Below are 20,749 nucleotides of genomic sequence, written 5' to 3' on the forward strand. Positions count from 1 at the left end.
TCAGAATGTCAGTATCAGCTTAATACTAGAATCAAGACATTTATAGAGCTTAACATTTTCCCCAATCCATCAGCACCATAGGAAACAGTTTTGAGGGCCCATTATGAGTCCACTATTTATATGAACCATACAACACCATTTTGCTATGATATTTATTCTTGGGGTTTCAAGACTCATCTAAAAATCAATTGTTCACTCACAGTATTTTCCAAATGGATAGTAATAGCCATTGTACTTTGCTATGAGATAGCCAAACAGCTATGCTCGCTTTATTTTCCAGGGCGCTGCTTGGACAATCCATGCATGCATGGGTTAATCCAGTGGTAAAATCTAAAATTTGTTACTACCGGTTCTGTGGGTTTGGTGGGAGGGGGTAATGTGACTGGATGGGCATGGCCAATTTTTTTTTTTTACTTTTAAAACCATTTTTTCTACAACCTCTTCAGTGAAGAGATTGTAAAAAAATGCTTTCAAAAGGCTCTGACGATCAGCTGGGATCGTCAGAGGCATGTAAAAGGAAAAAAAAGGGGTTTTGACGATCCCAGATGAGCGGCACGATCATCAGAGGCTTTTTAAAAAAAACTTTTAAAAGCATTTTTTGGCCGAAGAGGTTGTAGAAAAAATGCTTTTAAAAGTTTTTAAAAAGCCTCTGATGATTGTGCGGCTCAGCTGGGCATGTGGGGGGGGGGGGCAGGGATTTTTGCTACTGGTTCTCTGAACCACCCGCCTCCATCGCTACCGGATTGGACGATCCGGTCCAAACCAGGAGCATTTCACCCCTGGGTTAATCTCTCATCTATTTGCTCAAGTTTAAATTTTTTTCAATTCCTTGACCAGGCCTCCTGTGCTCTGTTCTTTTTCACTCAGTCTATCTGATGAGACCTGAGTGGCTTTCTCTGGTAAATAGTCAGATAAAATTGGATTGTTCTCAGCTGCAGAGGCGCTTGTAGAAGCCTGGCGCCTTCGCGCCTGCTACTTTGGGCCGATTTCTTTGGATCCCGGCTTTGCCTGATTTTGCACCAAAATTGGACCTGCAAACAACCACGGTGGTGCAGGAGAGCGGTTATCGCTCGCGCCCACCATTTTTATTGTAGATTGGCCACGGTGGCACTTTGACAGGCCCAGCTGTCTAGCGCTTTTCTTTTGTGGACTATTGCCTAATTTTTCCTTTTGGATTTCTGCAGTCCTAGCATCGGTTGGTTATTTTTCACTTGCGAAGCGGCGCTTAAGAGGTCGGTTTTGGCTTTAGCACCTTATCCCTGGTATCTCTGAGGCCCGGAGCTGTGCTGCTGTGAATGAGGACTTCAATCGCCTTGCCAGCCATTTGCAGCAACGCCAGGAGGACAGGTTTGCCTTTGCTGCACAGGGGCCTTTCTTCTCATGTACTTTAAGACCAGTCTCTTTATAGAGCTGGCATTGCAAGGGTGGTGTCCTGCCTAGCTGACTTTGCTACCCCCCCCTCTTTTTTTCTGTGGAGGTGATATTCTTGGAGGACTGGCCTTCCTGACCTTTAAGGCTACCTGTCCTTATCGGCCCTTCCTGTGCCTTCTCAGCAACCTTGCTAAAAAATCCACCAGGAGTAAGTAAGTTAAGGCTATGCCTTCATCATCCGTGTCTTCTAAGCTCCAGGTAGTGGAGGATAAGGATGTTACCAGGCATCATAATGCCTTAGAGAAGCAATTTGATAAGGCCCAACACTCTGCTCAAGCGGCAGAACATCAGTGTGCTTCCACCACTGAGGTCATATTGCCTGATCTGACTGTTGTTGTACCCTTACAACACATAGTGGCGACTGGCACCCAAGGTTGGGCTTTGCTTGAGCCTAGTACTTCTTCTCAGCCATTGGATGTGATTACGCATACAGCCCCCTTTGTAAGCCAGAGTGCAGTGCATGGACAATTAGTGGCCGGATGCCAGATCCCAGAAGCTACGTTCACCCCAACTGCAGCGGGACTCCACACAGGGGGGAGGCCTGTGTCCCGACCAGTCATTGGATGTTCAAGCCTTGATCTCAGACACTCTGTCTAGGATGCTGACGGCTGGGTTTCAACAGGGCAGTCAGACACCTTTAGTGGCATCCATGCCACGGCCACAAGTTCCAGCGCATCTGTCTGCCAGGCCTGTTTCTCCTTCACAACAAGACTCCTCCTGTAGCAAGGATTCTTCACAGGAGGATGCTTATCCAGAAGATTTTGAATTCTCTGAAAACAAGGGGTTGAGGCCAGATACGCCAGCGTTCACAGGACTTTTTTGTTCCTCTGTTTTCAAGTCCTTACTCCATAAGGCTAAGGTGGCGACCAACATTAGCGTAGTTGACCCTTCTGACCAACCTCAGAGTTCAGCTGCTCCCCATGAGGACTTGTTTATGATTCCTAAGAAGGGGCAGGAATTCATTCCTTGCCCAAAACTTTTCTCTGAGCTCATTCAAAGGCCGTGGATTCAGCCTAGTTTGCTGGCCGCTCCCAGCGGCCATGACAAGAAATTTTATTGTTCTGCTCCTGAGCTTGAGGAGTTATTGCAATTGCTCTCTGTGGGTGCCCCGGTAGCCAGCCTTACTTCCTCCACTGTCCTTTCCAATGATATAGTGAAGGGTCTTAAGTCTGAGGACAGAAAGGTGAAACTGTCTTTTAGAAAAACGCAACAAGCGGCCGCCTGGGCCATTAAGGCTGCAATGTCAGCCTCCTTTTTTAACTGGGCGTCCCTCATACGGCTTCACCAATTGCAAGAAAAACTAGCACAGGACAATATAGGGCTACATCAAACCATTAACAAACTGGTAGCTGCCACCTAATATTTGGCCAATGCATCTTTGGATGTGGTAAAATTTGCATCTCGTGCCTTGGCCTCCACAATAACATCTTGCCAGCTCTTATGGCTGCGCAATTGGAGGGCTGATATAAAGTCGATGTGGAAATTTGCTTCGGCTCTGTATAAGGGCTCAGCTCTCTTTGGGGAGGATTTAGAGCCGATACTCATTGAGAACAAGGACAAGAGGAAATTACTATCTTCCTCCTGCAGGCATCCTGAACAATGATATTCGCCTTACTTGCAGAGGCAGCCCTTTCGGACTGATTCCGGACCCAGGGGATCCTATTTCCAGTGCCCTTACTCGCAGGAGTTTGACCGGCACACGGATGGGCAGGCTTTCTGGGATTGGAATAGACGACAGCCCCCAACGAAGAAACCTTTTCAGGGAGGCGGTACCAAAACTTTTTAACGTGGCAAGTGATGACCATCGTCCGCCCACCTTGGCAGTCGGCTCCAACATTTTCACCGCCAGTGAGCAACCTCTGCAACTGATGCCTGGATTCTTCGGATGGTGGAGTTCAGCCTCACCTTAGAATTCTGCTACTGCTCTCCGAACCGCTATCTACAGTGCCCCGTTCCTCACCAGCCCGTAAAGAAATAACTCATGGACAACGAGATCCAACATGTGTTGGATATCCAGGCGATCGAGCAGTACCAAAAGGCCAAGAAAAAATTGGCTTCTATTCCATCCTATTTCTGGTACCCAAAAGTTCGGGGGGCTGGAGGGGGACTTTGAATCTCAAGCAACTCAGTTGTTTCATCTTGTACAAGTGATTCAAGATGCAATCCTTAAGATCGATTTTAGGATGCATATGGGAGGGGAACCTTTTACAATCAGTGGACCTCAAGGAGGCCTATTTACACGTCCCCATCCACCCAGCGCATCGGAAGTACCTGCGCTTTGCGTACTCCAATTGCCATTTTCAATACCGAGCCATGTATTTCAGCCTCTCATTGGCCCCATGAACGTTCTCCAAATTATTGGCGGTGGTGGCAGCGACTGTCCGCGTGGTTCCGGTACACATCCTCTGCTACTTGGACGACATTTAATTCTGTCGTCCTCCCCTTCACAGGCCAAGATGGACAGTGTGACGGTGATCCACATGCTTCAGAGCCACGGGTTTACGATCAACCTGTCAAAGAGTCACCTGCAGCCTACCACCCGCATTCTCCACCTGGGAGCGGTGATCGACTCGCTCAGCGGCCATGTTTATTTGTCACCCGACTGCCAGCACAGCATCAAAGAGTTGGTGAAGCAGGTTGTCTCCCAAAGGTCAGTTCCCTTACTTCTGTTGTCACAACTCAATTGCTAGGGAAAATGATTTCCTGCATAGCAATCGTGCTCTAGGCTCGCCAGCATGCTCGGCCACTACAGTGGTTTTTACTACCATTCCAGAAGACAGGGCGCAGCAACTCCAGGGCCAAGGTTGTTTCAACTCATGTTCATCTGTCACTCAGCTGGTGGAGGTCGATGGCCCTGCAACAAGGGTGTATGTTCCAGGAACCCAACTGCATCACACTAACATTGGATGCGAGTCTCTATGGCTGGGGCGTGCATCTTCTGTCTCAGATGGCCCAAGGCCGATGGTCTCCAGAGGAGTGGATGAACAGCATCAGTTGGCTGGAGTTGCGGGCAGTGCAACTCACTCTACGACATTTTCGGACCGAGGTGTCGGGTCAACATGTCCTGATTTTAATGGCCAATATGGCCACGAAGGCCCGTATCAGTCAAGAAGGGAGCACTCGGTCCAAGACTCTGATGGCCAAGGCAGAGTGGTTGATGTGTTTGGTGGAGAAATACATACTGTCGATGAAAGCGGAACACATTTCGGGCGCTTCCAACATTCAAGTGGACTGGCTGAGCAGGGAACATCCGGATCAGTCCGAATGGCGTATGCATCCTCAGTTCTTTCTGGAGTTGCCTCAGAAGTTCAGCATGCCCGTACTCGACCTCTTCGCCCATCCAAAGAACACGCAGCTTCCAAGGTTCTTCTTGCGGTATCCGAGCCCGGGAGCAGAAGGTTGCAATGCTCTTCGCCACCCATGGCCTCGGGCTGCTTTATGCGTTCCCACCAATACCACTCATTCCACTGTTACTACGGAAACTGTTAGCTGAACGAGCGGAACTCCTTCTTGTAGCACCACATTGGCCATGCCGGTCCTGATTCACAGACCTCATAAACCTCTCCGTGTCCTGTCCCTGGAGGATTCCCCAGGACAGGATTTCTCTCAGCCAGGGTGTTGTTCTCCATCCAGAGCCCCAGTGGCTCCACTTGACCATCTGGCACTTGAGAGGATCCTCCTGAGGAAGGCTAATCTTTCAGGGAAGGTAATATGAACCATACAAGCATTCTGGTGTCCGTCGACAAACCAAATTTACAATGCTTCGTGGTGGGCATTCTGTCGGTGGTCTGCAAAACATCATGTCGATCCTACGTTGGCTTCTGTCCCTGAGGTGGAATTTCTGTAAGCAGGACTCGACAAGGGCTTAGCCCCCACCACACTACGTCAACAAGTGGCCGCCTTATCGATGATACTTACTTGTGACTCTCTTCATACCCTCTCACAACATCCGAGAGTAGGCACTTTCCTTCAGGGGGCTACCAATCTCAGACCTCCAGTAGTGCATCACTATTCCACATGGGAGCTGCCTCTAGTCCTTCAGGACCTTACGTCTCCACCATTCAAGCCACTAGGCTCCATCAGCCTCCATTTCCTAACCCTCAAGGTTGCCTTTCTCCTGGCGATTACATCTGCACAGAGGATATCCGAACTGGCGGCTTTGTCCATACGAAAAGACCTCTGTATTTTCCATTCTAACAGAGTGGTCCTGCGGATGGATCCCTCCTTTTTGCTCAAGGTGAATTCTTGCTTTCACCATGCCCAAGAACTCGGTTTGCCTGATTTTTGCCCAGATCCACAACATCTGCTGGAAGAAAGATGGCACACCTTGGACATTCGGAGGGCCCTCCCCAGGTACATTGAACGGACGGCTTTCTTCAGACAGACCAAAGCGCTTTTTGTATTCTTTCATCCTTCCTCAATGGAAAGGAAGGTTTCCTCTTCTACGGTGGGCCGATGGCTGCAGGCCTGTATTTTGAAAGCATATGAACTTAAGGCCAAGCCATTACCTGGACGCATTTTGGCTCATTCTACTGCAAGTACGGCTGCTTGGGCTACCCAAGCATCAATTGCAGACATTTGTCGGGCGGCCACTTGGTCGTCCTTATCACCCTTCATAAGACATTACAAATAGGACACTTATGCCTCTGCTGAGGCATTGTTTGGGAGGAGGATTTTGCAAAGTGTACTCTCCACCCAGGACCCAGGGATCAGTCAGGCCCCCACCCAGTGTCCTTAATCTTGGGTATATCCCATGCATAGATTGTTGGAGCAGCGCACTGGAAAAGGGACATTGGCTTACCTGAACATCCATTTTTAGGGCGCTGCGACGACAATCCAACCTGCCCTTTGGCCTTCCCGATCCTGTCCGGGGTAGGTTTCTTCTGTTCCTTCTCCTGCAGATTCTCCTGTAGACTGTGCCTTCGTGAAAAAGACTGAAGACAATGGAACACAGGAGGCGTGGTCAAGGAATTGAAAAGAAATTACACTCAGTCTCGAGCAAATAGATGAGAGATTAACCCATGCATGCATGGATTGTCGTCGCAGCGCCCTGAAAATGGATGTTCAGATAAGCCAATGTCCCTTCCACAAGCGGTATCAGCACTGGCAAACATTCTGAGGGACAATTATTTATTTGATAAAATTTGTGTGCTACCTAATCAATCTGTCCCCCTGTGGCTTAGAACAAAATAAAATACAATAAAAATATTCACAATAAGAAAAACTTATAAAAACTATAAAAGCATCCACGATATATAAAACAATTAAAATTAAAAACAAATATGCTTCCATAACCCTAGAGCCTAGAACAATTAAAACAGCCTCCTGAAACAAAAACAAAAAAATCCAAACCAAACCAAAATATAGTGAAGAACAAATTATACGGTGAAGAACAACATCTCAAAATCATTTGAACCAGTTTATTTCATCTGCATATACATGTCATTGCTCAAATGACATAAATCTTTGTGAAGTATATACAATTCATACAAAAGTAATGTAAATTTAATTGCATCATCCAGTCAATTTAAAGTCGAAAAGAATTCATTTGCTATTGCTGAGGAAGATAGAAATTGAATCTATTGCACCTGAAGTCTACTAAATGTGGTTGTTGAATTGAGATTTTACTTTTACTGTCAGTTAAATAGAAAAACTTATATGATCTTGCTTTTTTAAAGAACTAACTGTGTTTTAAATGTAAGGTTTCCAGAAATTACTCAATTACAGTTTGGCTTATTTTCAGTTTGCCAGAATGACAAATGATCAGGAAATCTAACGTGTGTAATCTAAATAGCACCTGGAGAGATGGAACAGGCTTACATTGGATGGAACAGTTTTGTGGTAGGGAGGCACTGGCTACAATAAATTGTATAGCTAGTGATGAAAGATGGTAGAAATTGCCTGTTTGTTTAGGTCACTGAATCTTTAAAAGTTCTTATTTACTGTTGGTGTATGAATACGAAGCAGAAAACTATTTTTAAGTTGTTGACATGTTCTGGTGTAGTGAATCAAAAGTTTACAGATGTTTACAAAAGTTTTTACAAAAAGTTTACAAAAGTTTGCGGTGCTATAAAGGTTTTTTGTTTTGTTTTGTTTTGTTTTGTTTTGTTTTGTTTATTGCAAACAAATATGCTTTAACCGGCTATAGTTTCCTGTTTGCACATTTTTGTGAAATGTAGATGTAATAAAGTATTAATGCTTACCTGCTTTTGATGGTGATTAGTTTATTTAATAGATACTTATTCTATTATAAATATTAGTATAATTTGGTTTTAGAATTCAGCAAATTTTAAAACCCTATTTGAAACTACACATTCACTATTTAGTTATTAAAGCAGTGGTCCCCAACCTTTCTGGCTCTGAGGACAGGCAGGGTCAGTAGCAAGGAGAGGAGAGGAGAGGAGAGGAGAGGAGACGGATGGTTTTGTGTGCATGTGCCCCGCTTGTGCAAATGGAGCTTCATGTACTCACCTGCCACTTGCATGACCCAGTTCCCAGTAGACTGTGTCCCTATATTGAGCCACATCCTGGGGGTTGGGGACCCCTGTATCTAAAAGGAATTTATTTATTTACTTATGATCAATTTTGATTCCTGGCAACTAGTCCCTGCAATTTTCCCAGCAAGGTTTTTTAGAAATGGTTTTCCATTGTCTTGTTCTAGGGTTGAGACAGAACAACTGCCTCAAGGTCACCCAGCTGGCTTCGTGCCTGAGACAGAACTAGAACTCATTCTTTCCTGGTTTCTACTCTGATGTTTTAATCACTATACCAAACTGGTTCTTTTTCATTTAATATGTGCATTTTTCCTGGAGAATTTTCTTTTAAGAATTTTTAAGAATGCAGAATATTTCAGTATCTATACTTGTTTTTCCAGGGCAATTAAAGCATTTCGGGAAGTGCTTTATGTTGATCCCAGTTTTTGCCGCGCCAAGGAAATTCATTTACGACTTGGGCTTATGTTCAAAGTAAAGACAGATTTTGAGTCTAGTTTTAAGGTAAGAGTTTAAATTTTTAATAACAATGGATTTATTTGTTATTACACTTGCTCCTCAGTATATCATAATTGAAGTATGGATTTCTTTTCTTTCAATGAATAATTGAATGAATTTATAGTCTGCCTATCTCATATAGTTGACTTTTGACCCTTAAAATTGTATTACAGATGAAATTGGAATTTATTCATGAATTTATTGGATCTTGCAGCTTCACGTAAACTCTGGATTGAAATAATTGAATCCTTCATTTTTTTCTATTCACTATCCAGAGAGGATTCAGAAGTGTATGCATGAAGTCTAGTCCCCATCATAGGTAGAATAAGAATTAGATAATGATTGAGTGGAGGATATATTGTAAACGTATTTTTTGTGAGCTAAACAACTTCCTTTGATTATAATTTTTGAACACTGATTACTGAAAATTGGCAGTCCTTTTAAAAGAATATTGAATATGCAGTTAATGAAATATTTTAAAAGTAAACAAAATTCTTTGCTGCTTATTAAAACATAACCTTGGATTCTGACTGAACTTAACCTATCTGTGATATCTTTGCAGTGTAATATCAAGAATTAGTCCTTATTAGTTTTTGACTTGTAACCATTTGAAGTTACAACAGAAAAAAGTGACATTACTGATTCCTGCATTTATGATCATTGCAATGTCACAACAGTCAAAATTCGGACATTTGGCAACCTGCATGTATTTATGACAGTTGCAGAATCCCAAAGTCATTTGATCACCATTTGAAACTTTCCTAGGGGGCTATCAACAAGCAAAGTCAATGAAAGAAAGCTGTATTTATTTAATGACCACAACAAAACAGTAAACACAAGCACATTGTTTGGCGACAGAATTCCAATTAGGGCATTAGTCAAGGATTACCTGTAATAATCTTGCTGCTGTGCCTACCTGAATCATAAACATGCACCACAACTTTCCATCCTCCTCTTCTCAATTTTCTTATTATTGAAAAATAGTTCAGAATAATAAAAACAAGAACAGTTTTTCCCCGAATGCCATTACTCTGCTAAATAAATAATAAATAAGGCTTTTTTTTTAACTTTTAAAAGCATTTTTTCGGCCAAAGAGGTTGTAGACCGGTTTGGAGGCGTGGCCAGCCAATGTTATTACCGGTTCTCTGAACTACTACAAATTTTTACTACTGGTTCTTGCGAACTGGTGCGAACTGGGAGCAATCCACCATTGCTCAACACTGTCAAACTACTTACTAAGTCTGCACTACTATTAATCTTCTCATCGTTCCCACACCCATCTTCCACTTATGACTGTATGACTGTAATTTTGTTGCTTGTATCCTTACGATTTATATTGATATTGTTTCCTGATTGCTTATTGGTACCCTATGACTATCATTAAGTGTTGTACCTTATGATTCTTGATGAACGTATCTTTTCTTTTATGTACACTGAGAGCATATGCACCAAGACAAATTCCTTGTGTGTCCAATCACACTTGGCCAATAAAAAATTCTATTCTATTCTATTCTATTCTATTCTATTCTATTCTATTTATTCTATTCTATTCTATTCTATTCTATTCTATTCTATTCTATTCTATTCTATTCTATTCTATTCTATATTGAGAGGATCTGATTATTGCTCAGTGAAATAAAGCTCTTTGGACTTGGTAGAAAATATTCTTGTGGATTTAAAGACTATTCACAAAATACTACACCAGAGTGAGGATGTAGTTATCCAGTTGCATAATTAGCATGCAAACTGAGTGATTTATGATATAGGCAATAGCAATAGCACTTAGACTTATATGCCGCTTCTCAGGGCTTTACAGACCTCTCTAATCTGTTTACAGAGTCAGCATATTGCCCCCAACAATCTGGGTCCTTATTTTACCTACCTTGGAAGGCTGAGTCAACCTGGAGCCAGTGAGACTCAAACTGCTGGCAGCAGTCAGCATAAGTAGCCTGCAGTACTGCATTCTAACCACTGCACCACTGCAGCTCAATATTCCTTCTATTGACAGCAATATAAAAGTCAGAAGCCCTTATGCTTTGTAGTGCAGAGTAACATCAAGAGATTTAACACACCATTAATCAAATTTTAGAAAGAAGGGACATTGTTAATATTGGGCATGTTCATTGTTGGATAAGAAGATTAAAAAGCACTTTTGAGTGGGGACTGATAAAGAGAATTATAAAGACAAGCAGGGGAATAAAAAGTTGAAGAAAAGTACAGAGTCAAAATTAGAGCAATCTAGAAACTTTTTTTCACTCCAGTAACTTTTACTGGAATTTTCTAAAGAATCTTTAACAACCTGGATTGAAATAAACTGATGTCTCAATATTTTAATACAATATTACTCTTTTACGCATAAGATATTGCCATGTAAGAAAAGAATTGATCTAAGCCTGTGATCTTAGACCAGACCTACTTTATTCATTTTGTGTAGTTGAAATGCTTTGTCTTTGTCCTGCTTATACTGTTGATTCCTGTTTTTTTTAAATTATTTTTAAAAACAAACATACAAACAATACATTTTTTCTGAATCGAGTATTGACCGAGTCAACATTAATACAGCTTATAAGTATATTTTAAATTAGCATCCTCTCCTTAATTTTTTTTCCAAATAAAATTTATTTATTTCAATTTCTGCCGTAATATTTCTACTTTTTTATTTTTCATCTCTACTTAATATTTAATATATAATCAGTATTGCCATCCACCCTAACCTCCAATCTTAATCTTATTTCATTTCATTATCTTATTTCTCCATTTATCACATATATTTCTCAGAATCACCACATTTGTAAATTGTCATCAATTTGTTTTCTCTTATTTCCTTTTTTCTATTGAAACCCTTTAATTTAAACAGTCATATTTATTTATTTATTTATTTTATTTTATTTTTAATTTATATACCGCCCTTCTCCCTGAGGACTCAGGGCGGTGTACAGCCAGAATTAAAAAACATAAAATACAAATATTAAAAAACAATTAAAATATATATAAATTTGGCCCAAAATTAAAAATACAAACCAATTAAAACATTTAAAATTTCTTCTTAAGCCAGCCCGGCTTGCTGGAAAAAGTGGGTTTTAAGGGCACGGCGGAAGGCACTAAGGTCTTGGATTCTCCTTATCTCTGGGGGCAACTGATTCCAGAGGGTAGGTGCCCCCACAGAGAAGGCCCTCCCCCTGGGGGTCACCAGCCTACATTGATTGGCTGATGGCACCCTGAGGAGGCCCTCTCTGTGGGAGCGCATGGGACGATGGGAGGTCGTCGGTAGCAGCAGGCGGTCTCGAAGATAGCTAGGCCCAATGCCATGGAGCGCTTTAAAGGTGATAACCAGCACCTTGAAGCGCACCCGGAAGACCACTGGGAGCTAGTGCAGCTCGCGCAGGAGCGGTGTTACATGGGAGCGCCATGCTGCTCCCATCACTACCCGCGCTGCTGCATTCTGGACCAGTTGGAGCCTCCGGGTGCTCTTCAAGGGGAGCCCCATGTAGAGAGCGTTGCAGTATAGCTTGATATTTCACCTTTGTAAAGTCAATTAAGTCAATTATTTTCTAAGGGGGACCAATTTATCATTTCTTATTTCCCTATTAATCATTTTACAATTTTACCAAAAACTATATTTCTTCAGATTTGTTTTTCACACCACCTTTTTCAGATAAAAACATTATTTTAATCTCTTCATCATCTTCTTTTTCTTAATTTCTATTGATATCAGTTTCATTTAAATTTCCATATCTTCACCTCTTCTAAATACATCATAAGATCATATTAATCCTCCTACCATTCTTTTTGTATTTCCCAATTTGTATCATACTTCAATTTATTTCCTTTCCTCCTTTCCTTTGTTTTTCTCCATTCTACCATTCATATTACACAGTATATTCTCAGACGTGCTGTTTGGAGAATCCAAGAGCGTGGGTACTTCACCAGTTAGGATGGAATACTGAGTGCCTGTTACTTTAAGATTGTTGACTCCACCCTCAAGGCCTGGCTGAGGCTCAGTTCCTTTCACTCAGTGAGGATAGATACTGTGCCTTTTCTTAGCTCTGTGCCTATACTCTCCACATCTATTTTGATTTCTTTTCTTTCGTTTTAAATTCCTAGTCTCCCTTCCCTCGTCTTTTTTCTCGTTGTACGGGCACCTATCTTTCTAGTTTTGACGGAGATATCTCTCCTTGTCGCAGCGGTGTGGGCCTGGAGCTCCAGGTTCCCGCCCTTGCTTGTCTTTGCTGGCCGCAGAGCTCTGCATTCACAACTGAACATCTCTGCGTGCTCCGTTTAAGCCGCAGAGCTCTGCCCTTCTATCGGCATCTCTGCGTGCTCGTGGCCATTCCAGTGATCGCCCGGCCGACCTGCAGAGCTCATCGCCGATCGAGCCGCTGGTGAGTCCCTCGAAGTTTGAAGTAACGGCCCGTTTCCCGCCCATTTTCATCTCGACGGATTCACAGTCTTTCTGCCTGACAACAGCAGTGTTTCTCACTGACTGTCCTAACAGCATTAAAGAGCCATCAAAGTCTCCCTTTCTACTGCTGAGGACCTTTAGCTGGCTAGCTGCAGCGCTGGAGCTTTCGCAATCAGCTTGCGCCCCCATTTTCAAAGGAGTTCATTTAGTTTGCCGCTACGTGCCATAGCCGGAGTCCCGTCCTGCGCTGACGCCATATTGGAACAGCCAGCTCACATCGGAACTCACGGTCTACTCTCAGCTGCCATCATCACTTCAGCAGCCATTTTATTTGTCTGCTTGGATCCATTTTATTTCACATTGAATTTTTTTCGCTTGCCTTTCCTGATAGAGACCGTGTCGCGGGGGACGTCAGTCTTGTAGTAATCCACTACCCCCCCCAAAAAAGAAAGATGGCCAAACCCGATTTCTCCTCGGACCTTGACCAACCTCAGAGCCCGCTCACACCGCAGCCTCCTGAACGCTCCCCACACAAGGGAGCCAAGAAGCGCTCAAAACGCTCATCTAAGTCGGCCCAGTCTTCGTCCTCAAAGAGGCACAAACCTTCTTCTGCTGCGGCCAAGGACGCAAGGCGGCGCCATGATGCCCTCGAACGTTGTTTCAACCAGGCACAGCGAAAAAACCATCAGCCAGCGCAACCTGCCATAATGCTGGATGCAGCACCTCTTCCAGCGTCCACTGATCCCCGGGTCGCTCCCCCGGTGCAGCCAACAGGACATTCTGTTGGGATACAACCGTCTACCCAGCTGGAGGCACCCTCCGTTCTGCAGGTGCCTCAGACCTTGCTTCAACCTTCCATTCTGATCATGGCACTTTCGTCTACTCGCCATGTGCCGGAGGCCACCTTCACCCCTACGGCGGGGCTCCGTTTGCCGGAGGGGCAACAACCCCTTTATTACTTCTTACAAGCGATGATCTTGGCGACCCTTTCTCAAATGCTGGCGTCGGGACTTCCTACTGTGGCACTACCACAACCGTGCCAGGTTCAAAGAGCTCCACCTGGTCCTGCTCAGTCGGCTCCCATTATACCCAGGGCAGCTGCTGAGCCCAGCGACTGTTATCTTCATGAGTCGAACCACAGCGAGGACTCGCAACTGGACTATAAGGAGGATAGAGATATGGAGTTCTCTGAGGATGACGATGTTCTGCCCGACAAGCCTGCTGTCACGGGCTTATTCCGGCCTTCCTTGTTCAAGGCCTTACTGCATAAGGCTATCGTTACCACGCAGTTGGCCGCCGCTCAAGTCCAACCTTCCCAGTCGGGCGACCCGTCTCCACACGAGGCCCTCTTTGCTGTACCCAAGGCGGACGAGGAATTCATTCCTTGTCCACAACTTTTCTCTGAGGTCGTTCAACAGCCCTGGACCCAGCCTGGGTCTTTGGCAACTCCCGCTGGTTTGGATAAAAAACTTTTTTGCTCGGCACCCTCTCTCCAAGTTCTATTGACCTTACCTTCAGTGGACGCCCCGGTGGCTGCCTTGTCCTCTTCGGCAATCCTTTCCAACGATTTGGCTGATGGTCTACGCTCGGAGGACAAGAGGGCCGAACTTGTATTCCGCAAGTCACATCAAGCAGCGGCGTGGGCCATTCGCGCAGCCACATCGGCCTCATTTTTCAACCGCGCATCGCTGATCTGGCTCCGCCAGCTTCAAGAGCGTCTCCCTCCCGATGACAGGCGTCTACATCAGGATGTGAATAAACTAGTAGCCGCCACAGAATACTCTGCCGATGCTGCCCTGGCCGCGTCTCGCTTTGCTTCTCGCGCCCTGTCTCTACAGTTATATCCCGTCACCTCCTGTGGTTGCGCCCTTGGAGGGCGGACGCTAAGGCGAAATGGTGCTTGGCCTCGGCCCCATACAAAGGCTCCGCTCTCTTCGGGGAGGCGCTGGAGCCTATCCTCGTAGAGGATAAAGACAAGAGGAAGGTAATGCCGTCTTCCTATCGCAGGGTTGACCGCCGCTACACCCCCTACGGACAGCGGCCATCCTTTCGGACCAAACCCGGGACCAGCGGTTCCGTTACTTACCGACCGTCTTCCTTATTTTCCGACCGGAATTCCTTTTGAGACCATGGCAGGCACCAGCAGCCCCCCAAACGACCTTTTCGCGGTACCGGATCCCGATCCTTCTGACGGGGTAAATGACTGTACCGAACACCCCATCGGCGGCCGTCTCGCCCACTTTTTACATCAGTGGGAACTTTCAACATCGGACGAGTGGGTTCTTCAGATAATCAGGCTGGGCCTCACCCTGGAGTTTTCCTCCCTTCCTCCCAACCGGTTTCTATCCTGCCCAGTGTTGTCAAATCCCGAGAAACGGCGCCAGATGTCCGAGGAGATTCAACATCTGCTGGACATTCACGCTATAGAGCCAGTTCCCACAGACCATCGTGGAACCGGTTTCTACTCCACATTTTTCCTTGTCCCAAAATCCTCGAGGGGCTGGCGAGGGGTCCTGGACTTGAAAGAGCTGAACAAGTGGATCTCGTACCATCGCTTCAAAATGCAGCCCCTGGTCTCGATATTGGGCTGCATCAGGAGGTCGGACATGATGACATCAATCGACCTAAAGGAGGCCTACCTCCACATTCCGGTCAGGCCGTCCCATCGCCGTTTCCTCCGGTTTTCTTATTCCAATCAGGACTTCCAATACAGAGCGATGCTGTTCGGCCTCTCGTCTGCCCGTCGCACTTTCACAAAAGTCCTTGCAGTGATCGCAGCCTCCCTCAGGCTAATTCCGATCAGAATACTCTGCTACTTGGACGACATCCTGATCCTGTCCCCTTCCCGCGACCGGGCTCTACTGGGCTTGGAGTTAGTGCGCGACTCTTTACAACGTCACGGGTTTTCTCTGAACCTGGAGAAGAGCCACTTACACCCCACCACACGTCTACAACACCTCGGAGCCATCATTGACTCGGCCTCGGGGCATGTATTCCTATCGCAGGATCGTCGTCTGAGTATCGCAACCATGATTTCACAGGTCTTATCCACCCCCTCGGTTCCCGTGTTGATGTTGTCTCAACTCCTGGGCAAACTCGTTTCCTGTATAAATATTGTGCCCTGGGCGCGCCTGCACTCCTGTCCCCTTCAATGGTTCCTCCTTCCCCTGCAGAAAGCCCTCGGCAGCAACTCCAGGACCAGGGTGCCCCTCCCTCGATCGATACAGCGGTCTCTCGAATGGTAGACCTCCCCTGCAGTCAGGAAAGGCTCCTTCTTCCAAGAGCCATACCGGGTGACCGTGACGACGGACGCGAGCCTCGTGGGGTGGGGCGCCCACCTCTCATCCAAAGTGACTCAGGGACGCTGGTCGCAGTCGGATCTCAGGAACGACATAAACTGGCTAGAGCTACGGGCGATCCACCTGGCACTCCATTGCTTTACATCCGTCGTGGAGGGGCGACATGTTCTTGTCTTGACCAACAACACCACGGCCAAGGCGCATGTCAATCGGGAGGGTGGCACCCGATCCAAACCGCTACTGGAGGAAGCGACGGCACTACTCTCTTGGGTGGAGGTCCATGTGCTCTCCATCACGGCTCAGCACATTTCAGGAGCGGACAACATCCAGGCGGACTGGCTGAGCCGCTCCCAGATCGACCACGCGGAATGGCAGCTACACCCCACCCTCTTCCAAAAGCTGTCTGCCAGGTTCGACACTCCTCTGGTGGACTTATTTGTGAGCCCCCGCAATACCCACCTTCCCCGTTTTTTTCTCCAGGTTCCCCTGTCCGACGGCAGAAGGGACAGATGCTCTCCGATGCCCGTGGCCCTTGGGCCTGTTGTACGCCTTCCCTCCCATTCCTCTCATCCCCAGAGTGCTGCGGAAAATCCTCTCGGAGGGCGCGGAGGTTCTCCTGGTCTCTCCACACTGGCCCCGTCGGTCGTGGTACGCGGACCTACTGCACTTATCCATCTCCCATCCCTGGAGGATCCCACAGGACAGGATCTCTCTTTGCCAAGGGGTTTTTCGCCACCCGGAGCCACAGTGGCTCCAGCTAACCGTCTGGCATTTGAGAGGTCCCTCCTCCTGAGGGACAACCTGCCAGGGCCGGTAATCACCACCATGCAGGCCTCCCGCCGCGACTCTACAAATAGAATCTACGACACCACGTGGCGGGCCTTTTGTCGCTGGTGTACCACGCACGACGCCGACCCGGCTTCTGCCACCGTCTCCACCCTCCTTAGATTTCTACAGGATGGCTTTGACAAGGGCCTCGTGTCCAGCACCCTCTGTCGTCAGGTGGCTGCGCTCAACACGGTACTCCAGGCGGCGTCACCTTTTCCATTGTCTCAGGACCCAAAGATTCGGACCTTCCTCCAGGGGGCCACTAACCTCCGTCCCCCGGTAGTCCCCCGGTACCCGACTTGGGACCTTCCCTTGGTCCTCAGGGCTCTGATGTCATAAGGTATCTTCCACCACCATTGGACGTTGGCTCAAGGCATGTATCACTAAGGCGTATGCGCTCCAAAGTAGATCACTGCCGAGACGTATCCTTCCACACTCGACGAGGAGCGCCTCCACGACTGCTGCCTGGGCTACACAATCGTCTGTTCTAGACATATGCAGAGCTGCAACCTGGACATCCCTTATGCCATTCATACGACACTACAAGGTTGACTCCTTCACCTCGGCTGAGGCGTCCTTTGGACGGCATGTTCTACAGTCTGTCATTTCTGATCCGGCCATTGTGGAGCAACCTGTTTCCCGCCCTGAGTGACACTTGCTTGGGTACGTCCCACGTTTTTGGATTCTCCAAGCAGCACGTCTGAGAATGGACGTTGCTTACCCTGAACGTCCCTTCTGGACGCGCTGCTGGAGAATCCAACCCTCCCTGGCGTTTTACTCTATGTACTGTCTATATTGGACCCTTTCGTTGAGCCTTCTTCGTGAAAGGAACTGAGCCTCAGCCAGGCCTCGAGGGCGGAGTCAACAATCTTAAAGTAACAGGCACTCAGTATTCCATCCTAACTGGTGAAGTACCCACGCTCTTGGATTCTCCAGCAGCACGTCCAGAAGGGACGTTCAGGGTAAGCAACGTCCATTTCATATTACAATCACAAATGTTAATAATAATACAGTTCACTTATTACTGTAGGTATATATCATATTGCCCTTCCTCCTTTCCATTAATTAATCCTTTTAACCATTTTCTCTTGGTCCATCCAGCCATCCACCTTATCCCATTCTCTCTTTTTCTTTTTCTTCTTTTTTTCTTTTTATAGTTATTGTGTCTTTTCTTCTGTATCTTTCCTTTGACTTTTAAGTGGTTTATACATCTAGTTTGCCCTAAATTCCCTTTTGATCTATTCCCCTTTTCTCCTCTCACTTTTCTTATTTCCCCACTATTGATCTCAGTGTAATCATTTAACTTTTTTGTGCCTGATCCTTTCCCCTTTTCTTTTCTCTCTTGCTTCATTCTATCCTCTCTATTTTTGCCACTGTTAATCCCAATGTAATCATTTACACTATTTTCCTCTAGCCTTTTCCCCTTTCCTTTTCTTCCCTTAGTTTGCTTCTTTTTTTTAGGTTATTTCCTCCTATCCCTTCCCTTTTTTTCATTGTTACATCCAATGTAATCATTTAATTTTTCATCATCAATGTCTTTATCTTCAGTGCAGTTTTCTTGCTTCTCATTCTTAGTCTCTTTATCGAATTGAATATGATCTGACACAATTCCTCGTTTTCTATCCAGATTGAATGATACACACATCATTTTAACCATCTCAATTAGTTCCTGCCACATTTTGATGTTCTGGTTTGTTTTTAACTCCAATTTACAATTTGTTATTTCCCACCTCCTTTAGTTGTTGATTTCAAACAGCTTAAAAGAAAACAAATCCTCCTTCAAACTTCTCACGGCTCTTGTAGCTCAAGGTCACTGTAATTTTTTCCAGATTTCAAATTGTTTGTTGTAGTACTTTTTTCCGCCAGCAGATGTCTCTCTCCAATCCACAAGTTTCAAAATAACAAAGTCACAAAATATCCAATTTGAGTATTAAATCCGCTTATCAAATGCTTTTCGAATTCCTTCTTTCTCTTCTTGATTTTATATATCCCAAATTCCAGTTTAAAATCCAATTTCAAATCCAAATCCAATTGAAAAATTTCCTTTACAGGGCTTTTCTATTTTAAATTTTTCTTTGTTCTTCCTTCAAAGTTCAAAACTTTTAAAATTATGTCCAAAAACTATCTTGTTCAAAAATTATTTTCTTTCGGGTTTCTTTTTCTTTTAATAATTTTAATATCTCCAAATCCAATTTCCATTCCAAATATCAAGCTCCGTTCTGGGCTTTAGTGCTTTAACTTCTGTTTTGTTGTTCTCCCTCCATTAAGATTGCCCAACGCCAATTAGCTGCTATTTCCTCTCCGGGACTTCTTTTAAAAATTTTAAAATAGTTCTTTTTTACCTGTGAGTTGGCCAATCGCTCATCCAGTACAAATACTCTGTCCAAATCACCGTTCCTGCACAAAACTTATTCCAGTTGTCCCAGTTTCATGATGGCCGCAATGGCGGTGACCACCGGATTGAAGAGTTTTCTCCGACCTTCCGAACTTGCCTGTTCCTCTTGGTCGTCCAACATGCCTCTTCTTCTTCACCATCCCTACAGGACGGATCTGGTCCAAAGACCCCCCAACAGCAGTTTGTTTGCCTGGATTTTCGCAGGGGTCATCAGAGCCCGCTATTCTCCATTGTGGGTGGAGACAGCAGCCAGCATGGGTTGTACCCGCCCGTTCAGATTGATGGACTGAGTCTGTCATAGCTGTTAAGTCCCGCCCATATTACTGGGCAGATCTAGCTTTTGACTCAGTCCATCAGTCTGGACAGGCATGTGGGACTGTCTCTGTTGCTACTTTGACTGTTTTCTGGCTATTTCTAGCTGCTTATAGTCATCTCCTTTCCTCATCCTTTCCCCTTACTGCTGGAATTCCTTGGTGTGATCTGGAATGTAAATGGACTGTTATCTGGACTTCATTTGAACAGTAAGACTGGCCTCAGTAACTGGCTTCACTGGTTTCTGAGGGGAATTTCCCTCCGTGGATTTCTCTCTCCTTTGAAGGGGTCATTTAATTCAGTCGGAGGATTTGGGGCGCTTGTTTTTCCTACGTGAGGGGGCTAGAGCTTCCCTGGGGCCGGCTACGATTTTTTTGGACTTTTCTCCATTACTGACAGTTGCGGAGCTTCGCACTCCCCTTTGACAGTGCCGGCAGCCATTTTGATCCTCATTGCAAATTTCACACCGAAAGCGCTCAAACAGCCTTTGATCAGCCCAACTACCAGTTGAGACTGAATAACGCTAGCGGGCTGCTGCATCATTGCGGAGCTTCACGCTCCCCCTTTGAAACGCGGTTTTTCCTCGCGTTCTCGGCTATTGGGCGAGCGCTGGGGCCATTAGTGGAGCTTCGTGCTCCCTATTTGACAGTGTTGTTCGCGCCCCAACGCACTGGACCAGGGAGGATTTTTGGCCTTTAGTGGAGCTTTGCGCTTCCACTGTGGACACTATTCGCACCGTTATGTTTTGCCTGCTGAGGCTTCCTTTTGGAGCAGCTGCAGGGGATTGAGGGCTTCAGGCCTCTCCCATTACGCACAATTTGCGGAGTTTTTACGCTCCCCAAGCTGCAGGAGCACTTCCCTGGGATTGAGAGCCTCAGGTCTCTTCCTTTGGTGCACGTTGTGGAGTCTTGCGTTCCCTACGCTACAGGTGCACTTTTAACTAACGCGCTATCAGTATGCACCGCTCCTATTAAGCACCCTGGGCGTACTGCTATTCGCCTCCAGACCTTGGTCTGTGCCTCTCAACGGCCAGTGCTAGGGTCCTCCACGGTCTTAGGGCAAATTTGGCATTAATAGAAATTGAACTAAGCCC

General features: G+C 45.8%; 1 protein-coding gene across 6 annotated transcripts in view; it reads left to right on the forward strand.

Annotated features, from left to right (window-relative positions):
- KDM6A (lysine demethylase 6A) overlaps window positions 1-20,749 on the forward strand; it is a 288,042-nt gene that overhangs the window by 126,321 nt on the left and 140,972 nt on the right. For all 6 annotated transcript variants that reach the window (XM_070944238.1, XM_070944240.1, XM_070944242.1 and 3 more), the window contains exon 6: window positions 8,306-8,426. In XM_070944238.1, coding sequence (XP_070800339.1) covers window positions 8,306-8,426 — 121 coding nt within the window. The remainder of the gene's footprint in view (window positions 1-8,305; window positions 8,427-20,749) is intronic.

Source organism: Pituophis catenifer, unplaced genomic scaffold (genome assembly GCF_029215685.1).
Source record: "Pituophis catenifer annectens isolate HBS135680 unplaced genomic scaffold, rPitCat1.0.hap2 SCAF_4, whole genome shotgun sequence".
Classification (NCBI taxonomy): Eukaryota; Metazoa; Chordata; class Lepidosauria; order Squamata; family Colubridae; genus Pituophis; species Pituophis catenifer.